The sequence below is a fragment of the Phascolarctos cinereus genome, unplaced genomic scaffold (assembly GCF_003287225.1).
Source record: "Phascolarctos cinereus isolate Bilbo 61053 unplaced genomic scaffold, phaCin_HiC Scaffold_4;HRSCAF=312, whole genome shotgun sequence".
In the NCBI taxonomy this organism is placed as follows: domain Eukaryota; kingdom Metazoa; phylum Chordata; class Mammalia; order Diprotodontia; family Phascolarctidae; genus Phascolarctos; species Phascolarctos cinereus.
The window spans coordinates 363,066,088-363,081,650 of NW_027555847.1; the positions used below are offsets into that span (position 1 = coordinate 363,066,088).

The following is a 15,563-nucleotide window of genomic DNA, read 5'->3' on the forward strand; positions in this document are numbered from 1 at the left end:
CTGTAAGAGAAATTATTTATTTTTAAACATGTCTTATAGTCTTTAGAATTGTCACAAGTTTCTAATACAATTGAAGTCATACGACTTACATATATATCCTTGTGTTTATAAAGAAAATATGCTGCCTAAGAAATCCAGAAAAGAGCCAAAAAACCACAAACAAAAAAAACACAAAAAATCAACAAATAACCCCAACCATGTAGCCAATTGATTGAAATTCTTCCACAGAGAAAACCGTGTGTGGGAGTGCATTTATGAGGCAGAGGATCTAAAAATAGATTCTAGACTATTAATAGAAATCTATCACCAGAACAGAGATCATCAGGGATCTATATGGAGACACTGTGGTGAAGAAAACCATGTCATTTATTAAAACAGAAATAATATGATACAAAGATGAGGATGCACTTAACTGTCTATCCTCTATGGAGCAATAAAATGCTTGGGGGAAAGGGTAGAAGACTGGTTTTGTTTTAAATTTAGCATTTACTAATTAAAAATTAAAAACAGCTGAACTTGGAGGGAATCTTTCACAAAGGGGATCATTTGTATTAATGAATTCAGGAAAAAAATCACATAAGGTACAAACCAAAGGGGGAAAAAATTAAATTATAGGACCAGTGGCTTTTTCCATGGATTATATATGCATATTTAATAAACACATATATTAATTGTGAAACAACAGAAAATAACTAAAAATAATTTGCCTGCTCAGCATAATGTACATACCCAGATGTGTAGCACTCCCCAAAATGAACCAAGATCATATTTCTAGTGAAGAAGTTTGCCAGTCTGACTTTTAGTCTCATACAGGAATGAGACTTTATACATATACACACATGCATAAACATATGCATTTTAAAAGAAAATAAATATAAAAATGTTTTTACAACTCCTTATTTAGCTTCTGATGTATGCTAGCTAGCTAGACTCACACAAGATAACCCCTACCTTTACCAACCTATTTCATTAAGGTAAGGTTTCATGGAAAAAGAAAAAGGCAGGAAGTCCTCATTCTGCACTGTAACATATAGAAACAAAAGACTGTCGTACAAATAGCACACTGCCCTGGCATTAAAATGTCAAGGTTGCCTTTTCTCCACAAACTCTACAACTAAAGATTAAACCCCCCCCACAAACAAAGCTGCATTATTTTTTATTGAAAAGTGTGCAAGGGGATAAGAATGAGAAAGATACACGAAGAAAGAAAGCAAGAGATATATAAGGGAGAGGCTGGAAGGGAATGGAAGGGCAAAGAGAGAGACAGGGAGGGAGAGGGAAGAAAAATAGGGAGAAAGGGAGGAAGAAGGACAAAAGGAAAGGAAGACAGGGAAGGAGAGAGAAAGAAAAAAAAAGATTTGATGTGATGTCAGTCACCTAGGCCCAGGACTCCCATTTCCTTCATAAGGATGCAACCCTTGAGACAAGCATTCTATCAATTCCCGAGGCACAAAGGTAAATGGAAAACTACAGAACAATAAACATGTATAGTAAAACACACAGCATGGAAGAATAACAGAGAGATGGAGAGAATGAAGATGAGAGTGATTCATCAACAGTGAGAACAGGACAGAAATACTAACCAGGATGTTGGCAGTCGACTACCCCAGGAGGCAAAGAAAGGGAAGCAGCCACCACTGCAGACGCAGGGGTGCAGGGGCAGGGAGAAGGAATTTTTTTTTTAATCCCCACAGCAGAAAACACTTCTCAATACTAGAAAGCTATTGTCGCTTTTGTTTGTTTTGTTCTGTCTCTCTTGAGAGAAAGTGGGCTAGGAGAGCTCTGCACTCACTCCTAGCCAGCTTCCTTCCTGCTACACTGATGGCTGAGCAAATGACAGCTAATAATGCGGGGAACAACGGCCAGCCACCAGCGTCCTCCGCGGGAGGCTCCCGACTAATCAAAACACATTCTACTATGTGGAAAACAGATTTTTAATGCCAGCCACGATGAAACAGTAGAGGCTACACAACATTCATTTTTCCTTTCACAAAATGACCTCTATGAGGAGCTCAGAGACGTATTTCGTGTTGCCCATGCAGCAGGAAGTCAGCATTACAGTAGCTAGGATAAGGATATTCAGCAGTCAGGCAAACTCCAAATCACTTGATTGGGTCAAGTGTACGCCACACAAAAACAGAACCAAAAAATGCAAAGAGTGAAGGAAAAAATGATAATCATATTCAAAATCATAATCAAGTGAAAATAAGAATGTTATTTTCATAGAAAATATAGGTACACTGTTAAAGTTTCCTGTTCTATAAATGGAAAACATGCAAATAGCCAGGTAGAACCAGAGGTTTGAGTCTATTTTTTTTCCTAATTACTCTTTTATTTTATTTAGCACTCATAAAGCTAATTCTCTTTGACGATTGTTTCTTCTCGTACCTCTCAAATCCAGATGGTGCTGCTCAGTTTACTTAAAAACTATTTTAAATTATATATCTAAAATTAAAATATTTGCAATTTAAGCTACAGATTGAGGATAAACACAAATAAAGGCACCTGCCTAATTTTGTTTGAAACAGACATGTCCTAATTTAAGAACAAGGTTTTTATTATCTATTAAAAAAGTAAAGAGAACATTTTTTTTCTCCCATAAAAAATGACTAACACTGAAATTTTTTCTAGTCTATATAGGATTTAGATGCAATGTGGCAGAGTGTATATTGGGCCAGTCTTGGGGTTGTCTCAAGGGCTATGTGACCATGAAGGAGTCACTTATCTTCTCAGGTCCCAGGCAGTAATCTAAGAACATAAATTATTGATCTGTATCAATGAAGAGAATATCTGTACTGCAAATTCCCCACATGAAATTCCAGGTTCTTAAGTTAAGGCTGAAGCATTGCCCAATCTCTTCCCCCCTACTCCTTCACCCTCATCTCCCAAAGGCTTTTTAATCAATACAGAAATTTTTATTAAATACTTACGTGCTAGACACTGAGAGTCCAAATACAAAAGAAAGACAGTGCTTGGACCTCAAATCCTCAGTTATAAAAATAAGAGAGTTGAACTAGGTGGCTTTTAAGCCAATCCAGCCAGTAGGCCTTTATTATACACTTAATATATGCCAGGCACTGTGCTAAGTACTGGCTGCTTAGGATCTTAAGCAAATACATGAAATATAAAAAAAAGAAGAGAGAAGGAAGGCCAACAATTGGGTGAACAGTTAAAGGTAAAAACCTAGGCAATTACAGTATTTTACGGCTCAAGACATAATCTTTAGAAAACATACTGATTTCAAAAAAGCTGAAGAGTTACGGTTTTTACACTGGTAACACAACTTTCAATTAACAATTGATTACTTACCTTTTTAATGGTTTTTGTCTGCACCAAAGCAAGTTCTCTGTTCTCATCTGCTACATACAGTGAAAGTTTTACGTATGGATCACTGGAAGAGAAAATTCAGATTTACTATGATTACACTTTTCCCACAAGGTGTATACATTTGAGAGTAATTTAATGTACAAATTTCAAAGCGCATGCTAATTGCTTAAGGTTTATGTGAATTTTGTAAACCAGGCAATAATAAGGAGCTGTTTGGTTTTTTTTTTAAAAACCTACTGAGAAACATTACTTGGGAAAAAATAAAAGGTACTAACCACTCTAGGTTACCAAGGCCTATGGAATTTTCTAAGCAGGTGATTCAACTCAAAGTATGTATATTAAACACTTATTTGTAAGTAGCTAGAGATATGTAGGAGTGTGATATTAAAAGTTAACCAATCAGCTCTCTGTAAACCATGCATGCTGCTTAATATGCATGATTCATCTTTTCTCCATCATTTTCTTATGTCTAAACAATCAGTAAAATAATAAATCAAGTCCTAGTTTGTGTTGTGTTTGCTGATTTCTGAGGTGTAAATGCTCACACTGAAAATTTGACAATCAGCTCACTGGTACAAGTTGGATCCAGCACATTCCCTGGATAAAAGCTTGGGCATAACCCCATATCCTAGCATACAGACTTGGGCATAACCTCATTCATTTCTCTGTTCCCTTATCACCTTCCTTCCTCATTATTATTCAAACTTTCTGAATTGAATTCTGTCTTTACAGAGCCCACCTCTCGGATATGTATGTGAACAACTGTATATGTGATGGGGTGCTTGTACTTGGACCCCAATTTCTCCCTAGCCTCAGAAACACTGTCTCTGGCAGTTTCTCCCCAGCCCTAGGACACTGTGTCTAGCAATTACTCATGAGTGGGCCCCAGCAAAACCTTTATCTCTCTCCCTGGTGCAGTAACAAACAGCACCTGAAGGAATTATTAGTTTGACCTGGCTTTGCACTGGGTCATAAAGATATTCTACCCACTGGACTATCTATACTACCGCCCTATCTCATTATCTACATCCTGGACTCCTCATTATCTGTATTCTAGACTTAAGACACATGCACACTCCCTACAACTATCTTGTCAAACAAGACACTGACTGGTGGCAGACTGGACAACTCTCAGTTACTCCTGACCACCAGTTAACTTAGTGATGTAGCAGGCCTAAAACCACACCTCCGTGTGGCCCCGTGTAGGCCTTTCCAAGTGAACTCTGGGTAAAACGCCTGCACAGTAGATACAAGAAGTGCACTTTAAGAACTGACCACTCCTTAACCACTCCCTAATCCCGCCCTGAATCACCTAGTTAGTATATTTGACACACGTTTTATTATATTTTATCCTATATAAACTTTAATTGTACCCCTCTAAGATTGCAGGGTTCCTTAAGAATCTTTGCCCGCTGTAAAGCATAACAATAAACTTCTTGCCAACTTGACTTAAAGATTGCTCGACTTTGTGAATTCATTCCAGATTACTGACCCCATCCTGAACTCTGGTCTTAGAGGAGTCCCAACCTCTCAGACCTCAACATTTGTATTCATTTCCATAAATGACACCACTGAAGAAATTAAAATCATGCTGTAAATTCAAGAATAATCTTGGGCTCACAGTCTTTTCCACATTGAGTTCATGTGAAGTTTGTCATCTGGTGAGTACATCCAGCGGCCTTCCAAATACCCTGTCTATTCTACCCAATACTGCTTTTCAGGTTGAATCCTTTAGTCTAAAGCATCCACTTAAACCCCCAGAACTCTACATCAGGCTGCCTTGTAGGTTACAGCTGTTTCCCAGACAAGCAAGGATGGGCCACAATACCTACAGCTATGCTTCGGTGAATCCTTTCAGTGTTTTTCTGCCCTTACTGAGCCATATTATCTCATTTCAGTTCATCCTTTGCACATATGTAGGGAAGAGGACTGGTTTGGAATGTGACTATAGGGCAAAGCCTTCATGGGAACTGATGAGGATGAATGGGTGAAGTCAAACTCTAAATTTGAGTCTGATATTCAGCTTCTCCTGGTAGATTGGCACAAAGGGTGCAGTAGGAGTAGAACCTTGGAATGCAAAGTCACTTGGTGACCAAGTAAAATAACATTTTACTTTAATTATTTCTATACTTTTGTGAATTCAATTTATTTTAACCTCTGTAACTATCTCTGCTTCTTGTCTGGTTTGATGCTAGATGTTTGTCCATGAAGGAAAAATGTCAGTCTGCTGCCAGTCAGCAATGGCTGTTTTGTGCCTCATTCTACTGAATAATTCATACTCTGCCTAAAGGGTTGGGTGGAGAGAGGCAAACTGGAATACTTGTCAACAACTGCCAGTCCAAGGAGGTTAATTACTGTGATTAATCATTGTTTTGATGTTTGACGTTGAAATCTCCTGCCATCTCTCCTCCCTTTCATTGCCAAATTTCTTTAAAAAAAAAAACAAACCAAAAAACCTCCCAAAATAAAACAAACAAATAAACAAAAACATGTTTATTCTTCTTCCCTCCATTTTGGTACCTCTTACTCAACTTTTGCCTGGACTATTGCAATAACTTTCCAATAAGTAAGTCTGCCTGCAGTTTTCCCCCTTGCCAATCCATCTTTCATACAGGTGGTGCCAGGTTAATATTCCCAAAGCATAGATGTAACTATGTCACCACTCTAGCACCTCTGTTTGGCTTTTAAAGCTCTTTGCAGTCTAGGTCTATCCCACCTTTCCTGACAAAATGGAACTGGATCTCCTGAAAGTGCCATTCATACATCCATTTCCCTACCTTGACTTGAGAAAACGAATTAATGTCATCATTGTTCATCATCTCTAAAAGAAGCTCAAAGTCAATTTTTACCCTCCTAATTTTTATTATTCGGTTTTTAAAGATTCTTGTCATAATCAAATGTCTTTCATATAGGCACTTAATGTTTTTTGAGTTGAACTAAATTCCAAAATTTCTTTCTACCTGAGCAAATACAACAAAGTTCTAGCTTAATTTGCATTCCTGGCATGAATTACACTTATCCTATGAAACACAATAATCTGAAATAATCCGAATGTTGATGTCCTAGAATTGATCAAAACGGGAAAAATTTCCATAGATGTGACCTCAAGACTCAATCTTTTGAATCTCAGTTTTCATTGATTCTATGGAGACAGAAAATCTTATGGGTCAGATGGAACAGCTTAGTATAGTGGAGAGGAACCTAGACTGGGATTAAGATGACCTAGATAAAAATTTCAGCTCTGACATGGACAACTCATTTAAATGTTCTAAGATTCAGTTTCTTTATCTATAAAATCATACAGTTGTAAGAAAAACAGTTCATAAACATTAAGGTGCTATATAAATCAGCCGTTAGTTTACTATAAGCTTTCAGATGCCTTGCCAGACCTGATTGGCTTATTAACTCTATCTTTAGCCAATCTCAAAACCAAAAATTAAAAATATTCTAATAAAAAAATCTAAGATGAAAGGAATAAGAATTTATATGATGCCCATATTATGTGCCAGGCATTGTGCTAAGCACTTAAAAATACATACATTTATCATTATTATTACAACAGCCCTAGGAGATAGGTGCTATTATAATCCCCATTTTATAGGTGAGGAAATTGAGGCAAACAGAGGTTAAGTTATTTGCAACAGGTTACACAGCTAGTAAGTGTATGAGGCTGGATTTGAACTCAAGTTTTCCTGATTCCAGGCCACCACTCCGTTTACTGCATCACTGGCTATTTCTAATGAACTAACAGAAGTACATGTTGCTTTGGCAAAAGAGAAATAAGCATTCAGTTGGAATGAGTGGTCAAGTTAATTGACTAGGGACATACAAGCAGTTTGTAATCAGAGGTGAGACTTAAACTCAGGTCTTCTTGACTCCACGGTCAGCTCTTTAGCCATTATATCCACTTCTCCCTACTGTTCCCTCCTGCCCCACCCTCACATAAATCTGGGCTAAGCTGAAAGTGGACACAGAACAAATGTATTTTTTGTTTGTTTGCTCACTGGCTCCCTTTTAAAAAATGTTTCTGATTACATAAAATGATGGGGTTTTTTTCATTCTCCTTATCTAACTAGAATGTAAATGATTCAAAATTGGGAACTTTGGAGAGTCACAATAAATCTGATTAAATTGTTGGTTAGTTGTTGAATTTATATTCATATTTTTTAAAAATTACCTCAGACATTTTGGCATTTGATTAATCTATGATGGTGGATTTGTATAATTAGTTTTTTAAATTTTTTTAGAGATGTTACCAATTTATTAATTCATTTATCCAAGCAGGAAAAAAAATCACACAGATACAAGCAGAAATAATATTCAAATGAGGTGAAAAGTATTCAGCTAATTTCCAAACAAACTACTTCCTTTAGACCTTGAAAATTAGTTCCCTGACTAATTGTATCCAACTTTTTAAAATCCCAGACAAAAGTATGGATAAGAATTCTACTGTATAAGTCAATGCCCTCTAAACTGTATCTAATAAAAAAAAGGAAAGTGATATTTGGAAAGTGGGGATTTCCACAGAAATTTTAACCTTTTTGGTTAAATGGAGGGGGAAAAGAATTGTTTTAAATTTAGGTGAGAGCAGTCATCAGTTCATATGACCCAAAGATATAAACTTTACCTTTGTAACAGTATTTGAAACATAATCCTTTTGCATACATGTTTTGAATTGCTAAACTATTCATATATGTACACACATAACAGCTCATATTTACACAATACTTTTAAGTTTTGAAAAGTGTTTTTCTCCCAACAATACCAGAGGTTGTATGATTAATATTATCCCCATTGTACAGATGAGGAAACTGGAGATTATGAAGATTGAGTGGCTTTGCTCAGGATAAAAAAGCTAAAAAGTGTCAGAACTAAGATATAAATACAGGTCTTTAAACCTCTAAGATAAAGACTCATTCCATAAAATAATTTTAGCCATAAATTCACAAATTAGGACATTATTAACAATATCCCAAAAATCAAAGTCAATATACTTTAAAAAAGTTTTCTGTTTTTCTCCACTGTTTTATTTGCTGTCTGAAGGCTCACCTCTGCCAGAGATTCCTTCTCTCCATTTAACTGTGAATACCTTTGTCTGCTTGTCCTTGAATTCTGAGAACTTGTCTCATATCAAGGGATCAGGATTTGTATACAATTCAACAAACATTTATGAAGTACCAATAACAGTATACACTAGGCTCTGTGCTAGGAAATGGGGACGAAAAGAAAAAGCAATCAGTCCTTATTCTTTTGAAACTTGCATTCTACTAGGGAATACAGCAAGTTTTTGTGTTAGCAAATTTAAGGTAAGTAATCTCAAGAAGGAGACAGCACAAATACAGAGGTGGGGTGTGGAGTGGAAGGATATGGGGAGGAATAGTGAATTCCAGATATGAGAGACCACTTGTGCCTTAGTTTCCATTTAGCTGCACTACTTGGGGATTTCTCTTACCCGGCCTCCCTCCCCACCCTGCCCTAGGAACCTCATTAAACTACAAGAGCTAATCAGTCTTGGCACTCACACCTCATCACCACCTCTGGGCCTCTCTCGATGTGGGGTAGATCCATGAACTCCAAAACTTCCATTGTAAGAGAAATCTCCTTATTTTCCACAGCTGCACTACTTTGGGTCTTTATGATGCCCTCCTTTTCAGCTTCCTTTTGTGTTTTCTTCTCCTATCAGATTATAAACTCCCTAAAGACAAGGACTCTCTTTTTTCTTATTTGTAGCCTGAGAGCTTAGCACATTGCCTGGCAAATGGTAGGTGCTTAATAAATGTTTAACTACTATTATTTACTATTGGGCAAAGGCACAGAAGTGGAAGACAGAATGTTGCATTTGGAGCCAGCTAATAAGAAGGCTTATTTTCCCTAGAATTGAGAAGTAACAAAAGAACAAATAGATGTATAGAAGGTTATGCAAATGAATAGAGCAATTTTGTTACTACTTTGTTCAATGTAATGTATACATATATTTCTTTTTAAAATTTGACACATTTAGTTTCTTATGTGATCCTCTTTCTTATCTTCTTTATATATTGAAATGTTTATGTTTGTTGGTGATACTTGACAATTATAAAAGGTAGTTAAAGGAAATTTTAAAAAAGAAAAAAAATCTAAGTAATTATGAAAAATTGAAAAACCTATTCTTATTACTGTAAAGCATATAAGCTATGAATTATTCTCATTAAATAAACAGTATGTCTTTGTCATGGTCTGAGCACTGTGTATATACTTTTATATACACATACACACATATTTTTAGAGTTGTAAATTCTTTTACAAATTATTTCATCATATACAACATATAAATTGTTATATTATTACATATTTAATTATTTATTATTATAATAATATATATATATTTTACAAATCAATTAATTAATAAGTATTTATTAAGAGCCTATGTGCCAAGAACTGTGTTGGTGCTAAGAATACAAGGGGAAAAAAAAAGGAACAGCTCCTGCCCTCAAGGAGATTAGGTTAGTATATCCCATATGAATGACTCCACCTAGTACCCCAGCTACTTCCTAGACCAAAACATCCCTTCTTGGCCACCACTCCCTTATATGTATCTCTCAGTATTAGAATTTAAGCTTCTTGAAAGAAGGAATCATCTTGCTTTTTGTATTTTTATCTGCAGAGCTTTGTCTAGTGCCTGGCACAGAGTAAACATACAGTAAATGTGCCAATCACTGTGCAAGGTTCAAAACCAAAAATTAAACAGTCCTGGCTCTCCAGGAACATACACGGTAATGAAGGGGTGCTGTGGGTATTCCTTAGGCCAACTCTGTGAGCTGGAAACCGAAGGCAGTACTATCCTCACTGTACAAATGTGGGAACTGAGCCTCCAAGAAGTGTTCATTTGCCCTAGATCACACAATGAAGGGCAGAGCCTGTGTACAACTGCAGGTTTTCCAACTCCTAGAATGAGGATTCTTTCCACACTACCAGGGCTCTCAGATGGAGTTCTGGAATCTAACATTCCTAGGCAAAGGGTCTAAGGATGATCTCAGGCAAAAGGGATTTCTCTGGGTTTCTGTGTTTCCCAGGATTGAGAAACCAGAACAACTAGATTAGTCTGAAAGAAGATACTTAGAAAACTGTAAAATCCTATACGAATGTGTATATTGACATTCTTGTCTTAGCTCTGATTCCCATTCCCCTTGTTTATGACCTCAGCCCAAAATTCTACCACACAGTAGGAGCGTAAGTGTTGTATACTTATTATATCTGGTGTAAGTTGGTGTTGAAGTCTTAACACTGGCAGAAGACCACCTGGGACCCCTAGGCACCAAGATCCCACCATACAACCCCTGATTTCCCTTTGAACCAGTGAATTGGGCTAGTGAGATGACTAATCCTCTCAGATTTCTAGAGATATCGTAAGTACCATGAGGCTCTCTGTCATTTTACTCCTAGACTTGGTTTCATGGTTTATTTACTCCTAGATTATGATTCCCTTCACCCAGGAAGGGAAGGTCTCATACTAACTTTAGTTTGCAAAAGTCCACCTGACAGATTATGAGAGCCTGAACTAGAATGGTGAGGGATGTGAGAGATGTTATAGAGGTATGCCTGTCAAGATTTAAGCAACTAATTGGACATGTAGGCTGAGGCCATTTCAATAGCTTCTAACTGGTCTCCAGCCTCAAGTCTTTCCATTCTCCAATCTATTTTCTACAAAAAGCCAAAGTGATTTTCCTAAAATGTAGGTCTGGCTATGTCACATTTCTCATCAGTTAACTAACTCCATCAGCTCCTCATTACCCTAGGATCAAGTGCCAATTCCTATTTGGCATTTAAAGCCCATCACAACCTGGCTCCAATCTATGTTTGCAGCCCTATGACACAGTCTATCCCCTTGATATAGCCTACCATTCAACCAAAATGGTGCTCTAGATGTTTCTCATAGACGACATTCCATCTCTGGTCTTCACACATTGCATTCCTTCCTCATCTTTGCCTCTTAGAACCCCTGGTTTCTTTCAGATCTAAGCTCAAGAGCCACCTTCTCTATGACATCTTTCCTGATCTCCCCAGTTTAAGTGCTTAACCTGACAAAAATTAACTTGCATTTATGTTTAATGTTATTATATGCATTCAACCTCCCCCCCCCCCACCAAATATAAGTTCTGTTGATGGCAGGGACTGGTCAGTCAGTTTTTGTCTTTGTATCACCAGTGCCTAGCAAATAAAAGATGCTTAAATAAATCTTAATTGATTAGCTGAGGGAGAGTAAGGAGTTGAGAATGACTCTGGGGTTATGAAACTGGATGATAGAAATAGGAAAGTTAAAATTGGGGTGACTTTTGAGGAAAAGATCATGAATACTGTTTTAGACACGTTGAATCTGAAGTGCTTAAGGGAAATACTTGAAATATTCAAAAGGGAGTCTGAAACCCAACCTCAATTGGGGAGACTAGGACTGAATACTAGGACTGGGAGTCATCTGCATAGAGATGGTAACAACCCATGGGAGCTTATAAAATCACCAAATGATATAGTGTGAAGAGAGGAGGAAGGGCAGCTAGGTGGCACACTGGATAGTGCACAGGACTTGGAATCAGGAAGACTCATCTTCATGAGTTCCAATCAAGTCTCAGACCTTCATTGCCTGTGTGACCCTGGGCAAGTCACTTTACCTCAGTTCCTCATTATAAAAAAAATGAGCTGGAGAAAGAAATGGCAAACCACTCCAGTATCTCTGCCAAGAAAACCCCAAATGGGGTCACAGAGAGTCAGATAAAACTGAACAACAACAAAGAGAGAAGAGAAGTGTGTCCAAGACAGAGCCCTGGGATACACTCACAGTAAGGGAGCAGAACATGGATTAAGGAGATTAAGAAGAATCAGGTGAGTAGTTCACAGAAGCAAGAGAGTAGTCTCAAGAAAAGTCTGAAAAAGGAGGGGATCCACTGAAAAATAGTGGATATCCCCAAGTTAGCAAGTATAAGGAGAGTTAGCTACTACAGAGACATCAAGATGAATGAGTAATTGAGAAAAGACAATCAAATTGGTCAATTAAGAGACTCACTTTGGAGACAAATTTCAGTTGAGTGTTAGAGCTAGAAGTCATATTCAAGGGTTTCAGAAGTAAAAGGAAAGGAAGCAGAGGCAAGAAGAGAGACAACAACTTTAATACTGTTTATGAAAGAGAGGTGAGAGGTCAAAAGCTTGAGGGGATAGATGACTTAAGATAGGGATTTTTCAGAATGAGAGAGAATTAGGCATGTTTCTAGGAAACAGGAAAGAATATTTCTTTATTACTTTTTCAATGATTTCTTTTTATTGGAATTGTGCTTCCTCATTTTCTGATGGGGTTATTTGGTACTTTGCCATGTCACACATCTCCCAAAAATAACATTTATGATTTTTGTTTCTTATTTGAGTCACATTTTGCAACATTTTTTTTGGCCATCTTTCCCAATGACCACTGTCAATAAACAATTATCAAGGAGACATTTGGTGTAAGAAGCAGCAAATCAAAAACTGTAAAATATCTGTGCTTAACACTCATTCACATGTAAATTATCTTTTTCAGCTTTTGTAACAATCCGATATTCAGGAGGACAAATGCGGGAGGTGACTGACTAGAATGAAAGAACCAAATTGTTTTTTCTCTAGGAAAACTAGAGCCCTAGTAGATCTACTCCAACTACAGAATGAGGTAACTGCTTCTAAAATGCTAAACAGTTAGGCATAAATAGAACACTTCTACGATGGATAACAACAATAACAAAAACTGATATTTATAAACCATTTTAAGACTTGCAAAGCCCTTTACACACATTACTTTATTTGCTCCTCACAACTACCCTGGTAGGTATTATTATCTCCCTCCTCATCCCTCCCCCACATTTTCCAAAATGAAGGACCTAAGGCTCAAAAAAATAAAAGTCATTGAAGTTAACAGCTATAAGGAGTGGACTTTGAACCCAGATGTCTAATGACACCAAGCCTAGTACTTTCCACCATACTACGCAGAAACAAGCCTCATCAGCTACACTTATAAACATTCCAGGAGGCACCAGAAAGTCCACAGGATTAAGGTCACATGCCTGAGGGACAAATGAAAACAAAGAAAGAACAGCCCAGCTCCTTCTGAACAGATCCCCACAATAAATACCAGCCTGGGAAAAGTGAAATCGTTCCTGAATGTTACACCTCATTTGAAATGACAGCTATTGAGGTACAAGGTTCAGGAAACTGCCAGAGTTAAACTGAACTTAGAATCAGGTGACCAATCATGACCAGCCATCTGCACTCAAAATGGCTTCACCTGTGAAATCCTGAAATTCTTCAGGTTAACTTTCACACTGACCAAAGTATTCTAATGATTATTAATCAACTTTCACAAAACATTATATTTGCAAAGTTCTTAAGTTCTAGGCTGGTAAACAAACATACAAAAGACCACCAACTCTCCTAGTTCTGGTGAATGAGTAACTACTACCAAAAGAATTTTTTTTTAGTAGACTGAATTAAAAAGGTGCATATTTGGGCTTCATAAAGTGTCTCAAGAGGGAAAACAAACAGGGTAACAAGGGGAAAAAAAACAATCCTCCCCATTCCATATAACACCTATGCACAGCACACAAAAATCAACATTTCTGATGCATTTAATCACCCAACCACACTTTAAATCAGTTATTTCAGCTGATACTTATAATCCCACAAGGAAGGATGGTGAAACTATGATGTTATTACTCCAATTTTTCAAATGAGGAAAAGTATGGCTCAGAAAAATTAAGTGATTTGCCAGGGTCACATAACTAGCTGAATGTCTTAGTCTCAATTTCAGTGTTGTTTCCACTAAGGCATATTGGCTTTTTCTTGCCCCAGAGGAGGAATGTGCTTGTAATTGCTTTTCTAGTACGGGAAATGAATTTGCAGTGGCCCATACAACCTACAGGTATTTGTTTTCCATGTGACCATCTATTTAAAAAAAAGAGATCACGGAGAATTTGGATGACAGAGTAAGAAGTTCTATACACATTCTCAAGTTCTTTTATTTTTATGGGGATAATTGGATGAGTTTACAACCCCTTCCTTCCACAGATTGTAACAATTTAAGAGTCTTCATGATTCCTGATTCAGTGATAATTATACCTGGGTTTCAGCCAGAAGTTAAATCCAGATATGCCTGGGCACCTTTTGATACAGAATCATCTTCCTTTAGCTGCAGTGGCCTTTAAGGGATTGACTGGGGTGCTGTACCTCACCATTACACTCAGAACTGAAGACTTTTATCATTTTGTTCAGTGTTTTAACAATAGCCACAAAAACCAGGGTCTCATTTATTTTTGCCCTAGGTTCTATTTTAAAATTTTTCCTGATGATTAATCAGTAGTGCATTTTGCAAAGAATATTGATACATATGTTATCTAGAGGCAGCCAGAAGGGGCAGTGGATAGATCACTGGACTTGGAGTCAAGAAGATCTGAGTTCAAATCCAGCTTTAGGCACTCACTACCTGCATAGAAGTCATTTAATCTGTTTGTCTTAGTTTCCTCAAGTGAGAATCAAATGAGATAATATTTGTAAAGTGCTCTGCAATCTTTAAAGTGATATACATATGTGTGTGTATATAAATATATATATGACATTATATTTATGTGTATAAAATGATGATGGATAATGGCTCTGTATATATATATACACACACTAGCCAATATCATCATTATAATACCATCTAAATCATCCCCATCCTCAACCCCATACTGTATACCTTAAACAATTCAAAATCCATTTTTAACATGTTTTTCCTTTGTCAAGGCACTTGACTAACTTGGGCTCTGACCACTCTTCTCATAACTATAATTAATTCTTTAGGCTTTAATATCCCCTTCTCCCTTCCACCATCTAAATCCTATAGATCCTTCTGGTGCAATTCAGATGTTACCTACTCAGTGCAATAGTTTGAAGTTATCTTTCCTTCCTCTGTATTACCATAAAAAGTACTGCTCGTACCAGTTACCTAGAACTAATCATATACTAAACTTTGTACTTTTAGTTATCTTTTTATGGATGTCTTTTTTATCTTTCCAACCAGACCATAAATTCATAAAACTCAGGTCATTATTTTTATTTGTGTATCCCCTATGGCCACTAGAGGAATGCTCATGGGAGGTACACAAGTGTCCCTTGATGAGCTGGTTCATTACTCCACCCAACCATGACCAAATTTATCCCTTAGTAGGATTAAATTTATAAAATCACTTTCTTGTCTGTCA

General features: G+C 37.0%; 1 protein-coding gene across 3 annotated transcripts in view; it reads right to left on the reverse strand.

The window, feature by feature from the left end:
• Positions 1-15,563, reverse strand: part of NEDD4L (NEDD4 like E3 ubiquitin protein ligase) — a 453,729-nt gene that overhangs the window by 202,161 nt on the left and 236,005 nt on the right. For 2 of the 3 annotated variants that reach the window (XM_078153241.1, XM_020994788.2), the window contains exon 3: positions 3,310-3,391. In XM_078153241.1, the coding sequence (XP_078009367.1) occupies positions 3,310-3,391 (82 nt within the window). Of the gene's footprint in view, positions 1-1,583; positions 1,784-3,309; positions 3,392-15,563 lie in introns of those variants that run through there. The other variant, XM_020994798.2, reaches the window with a different exon arrangement.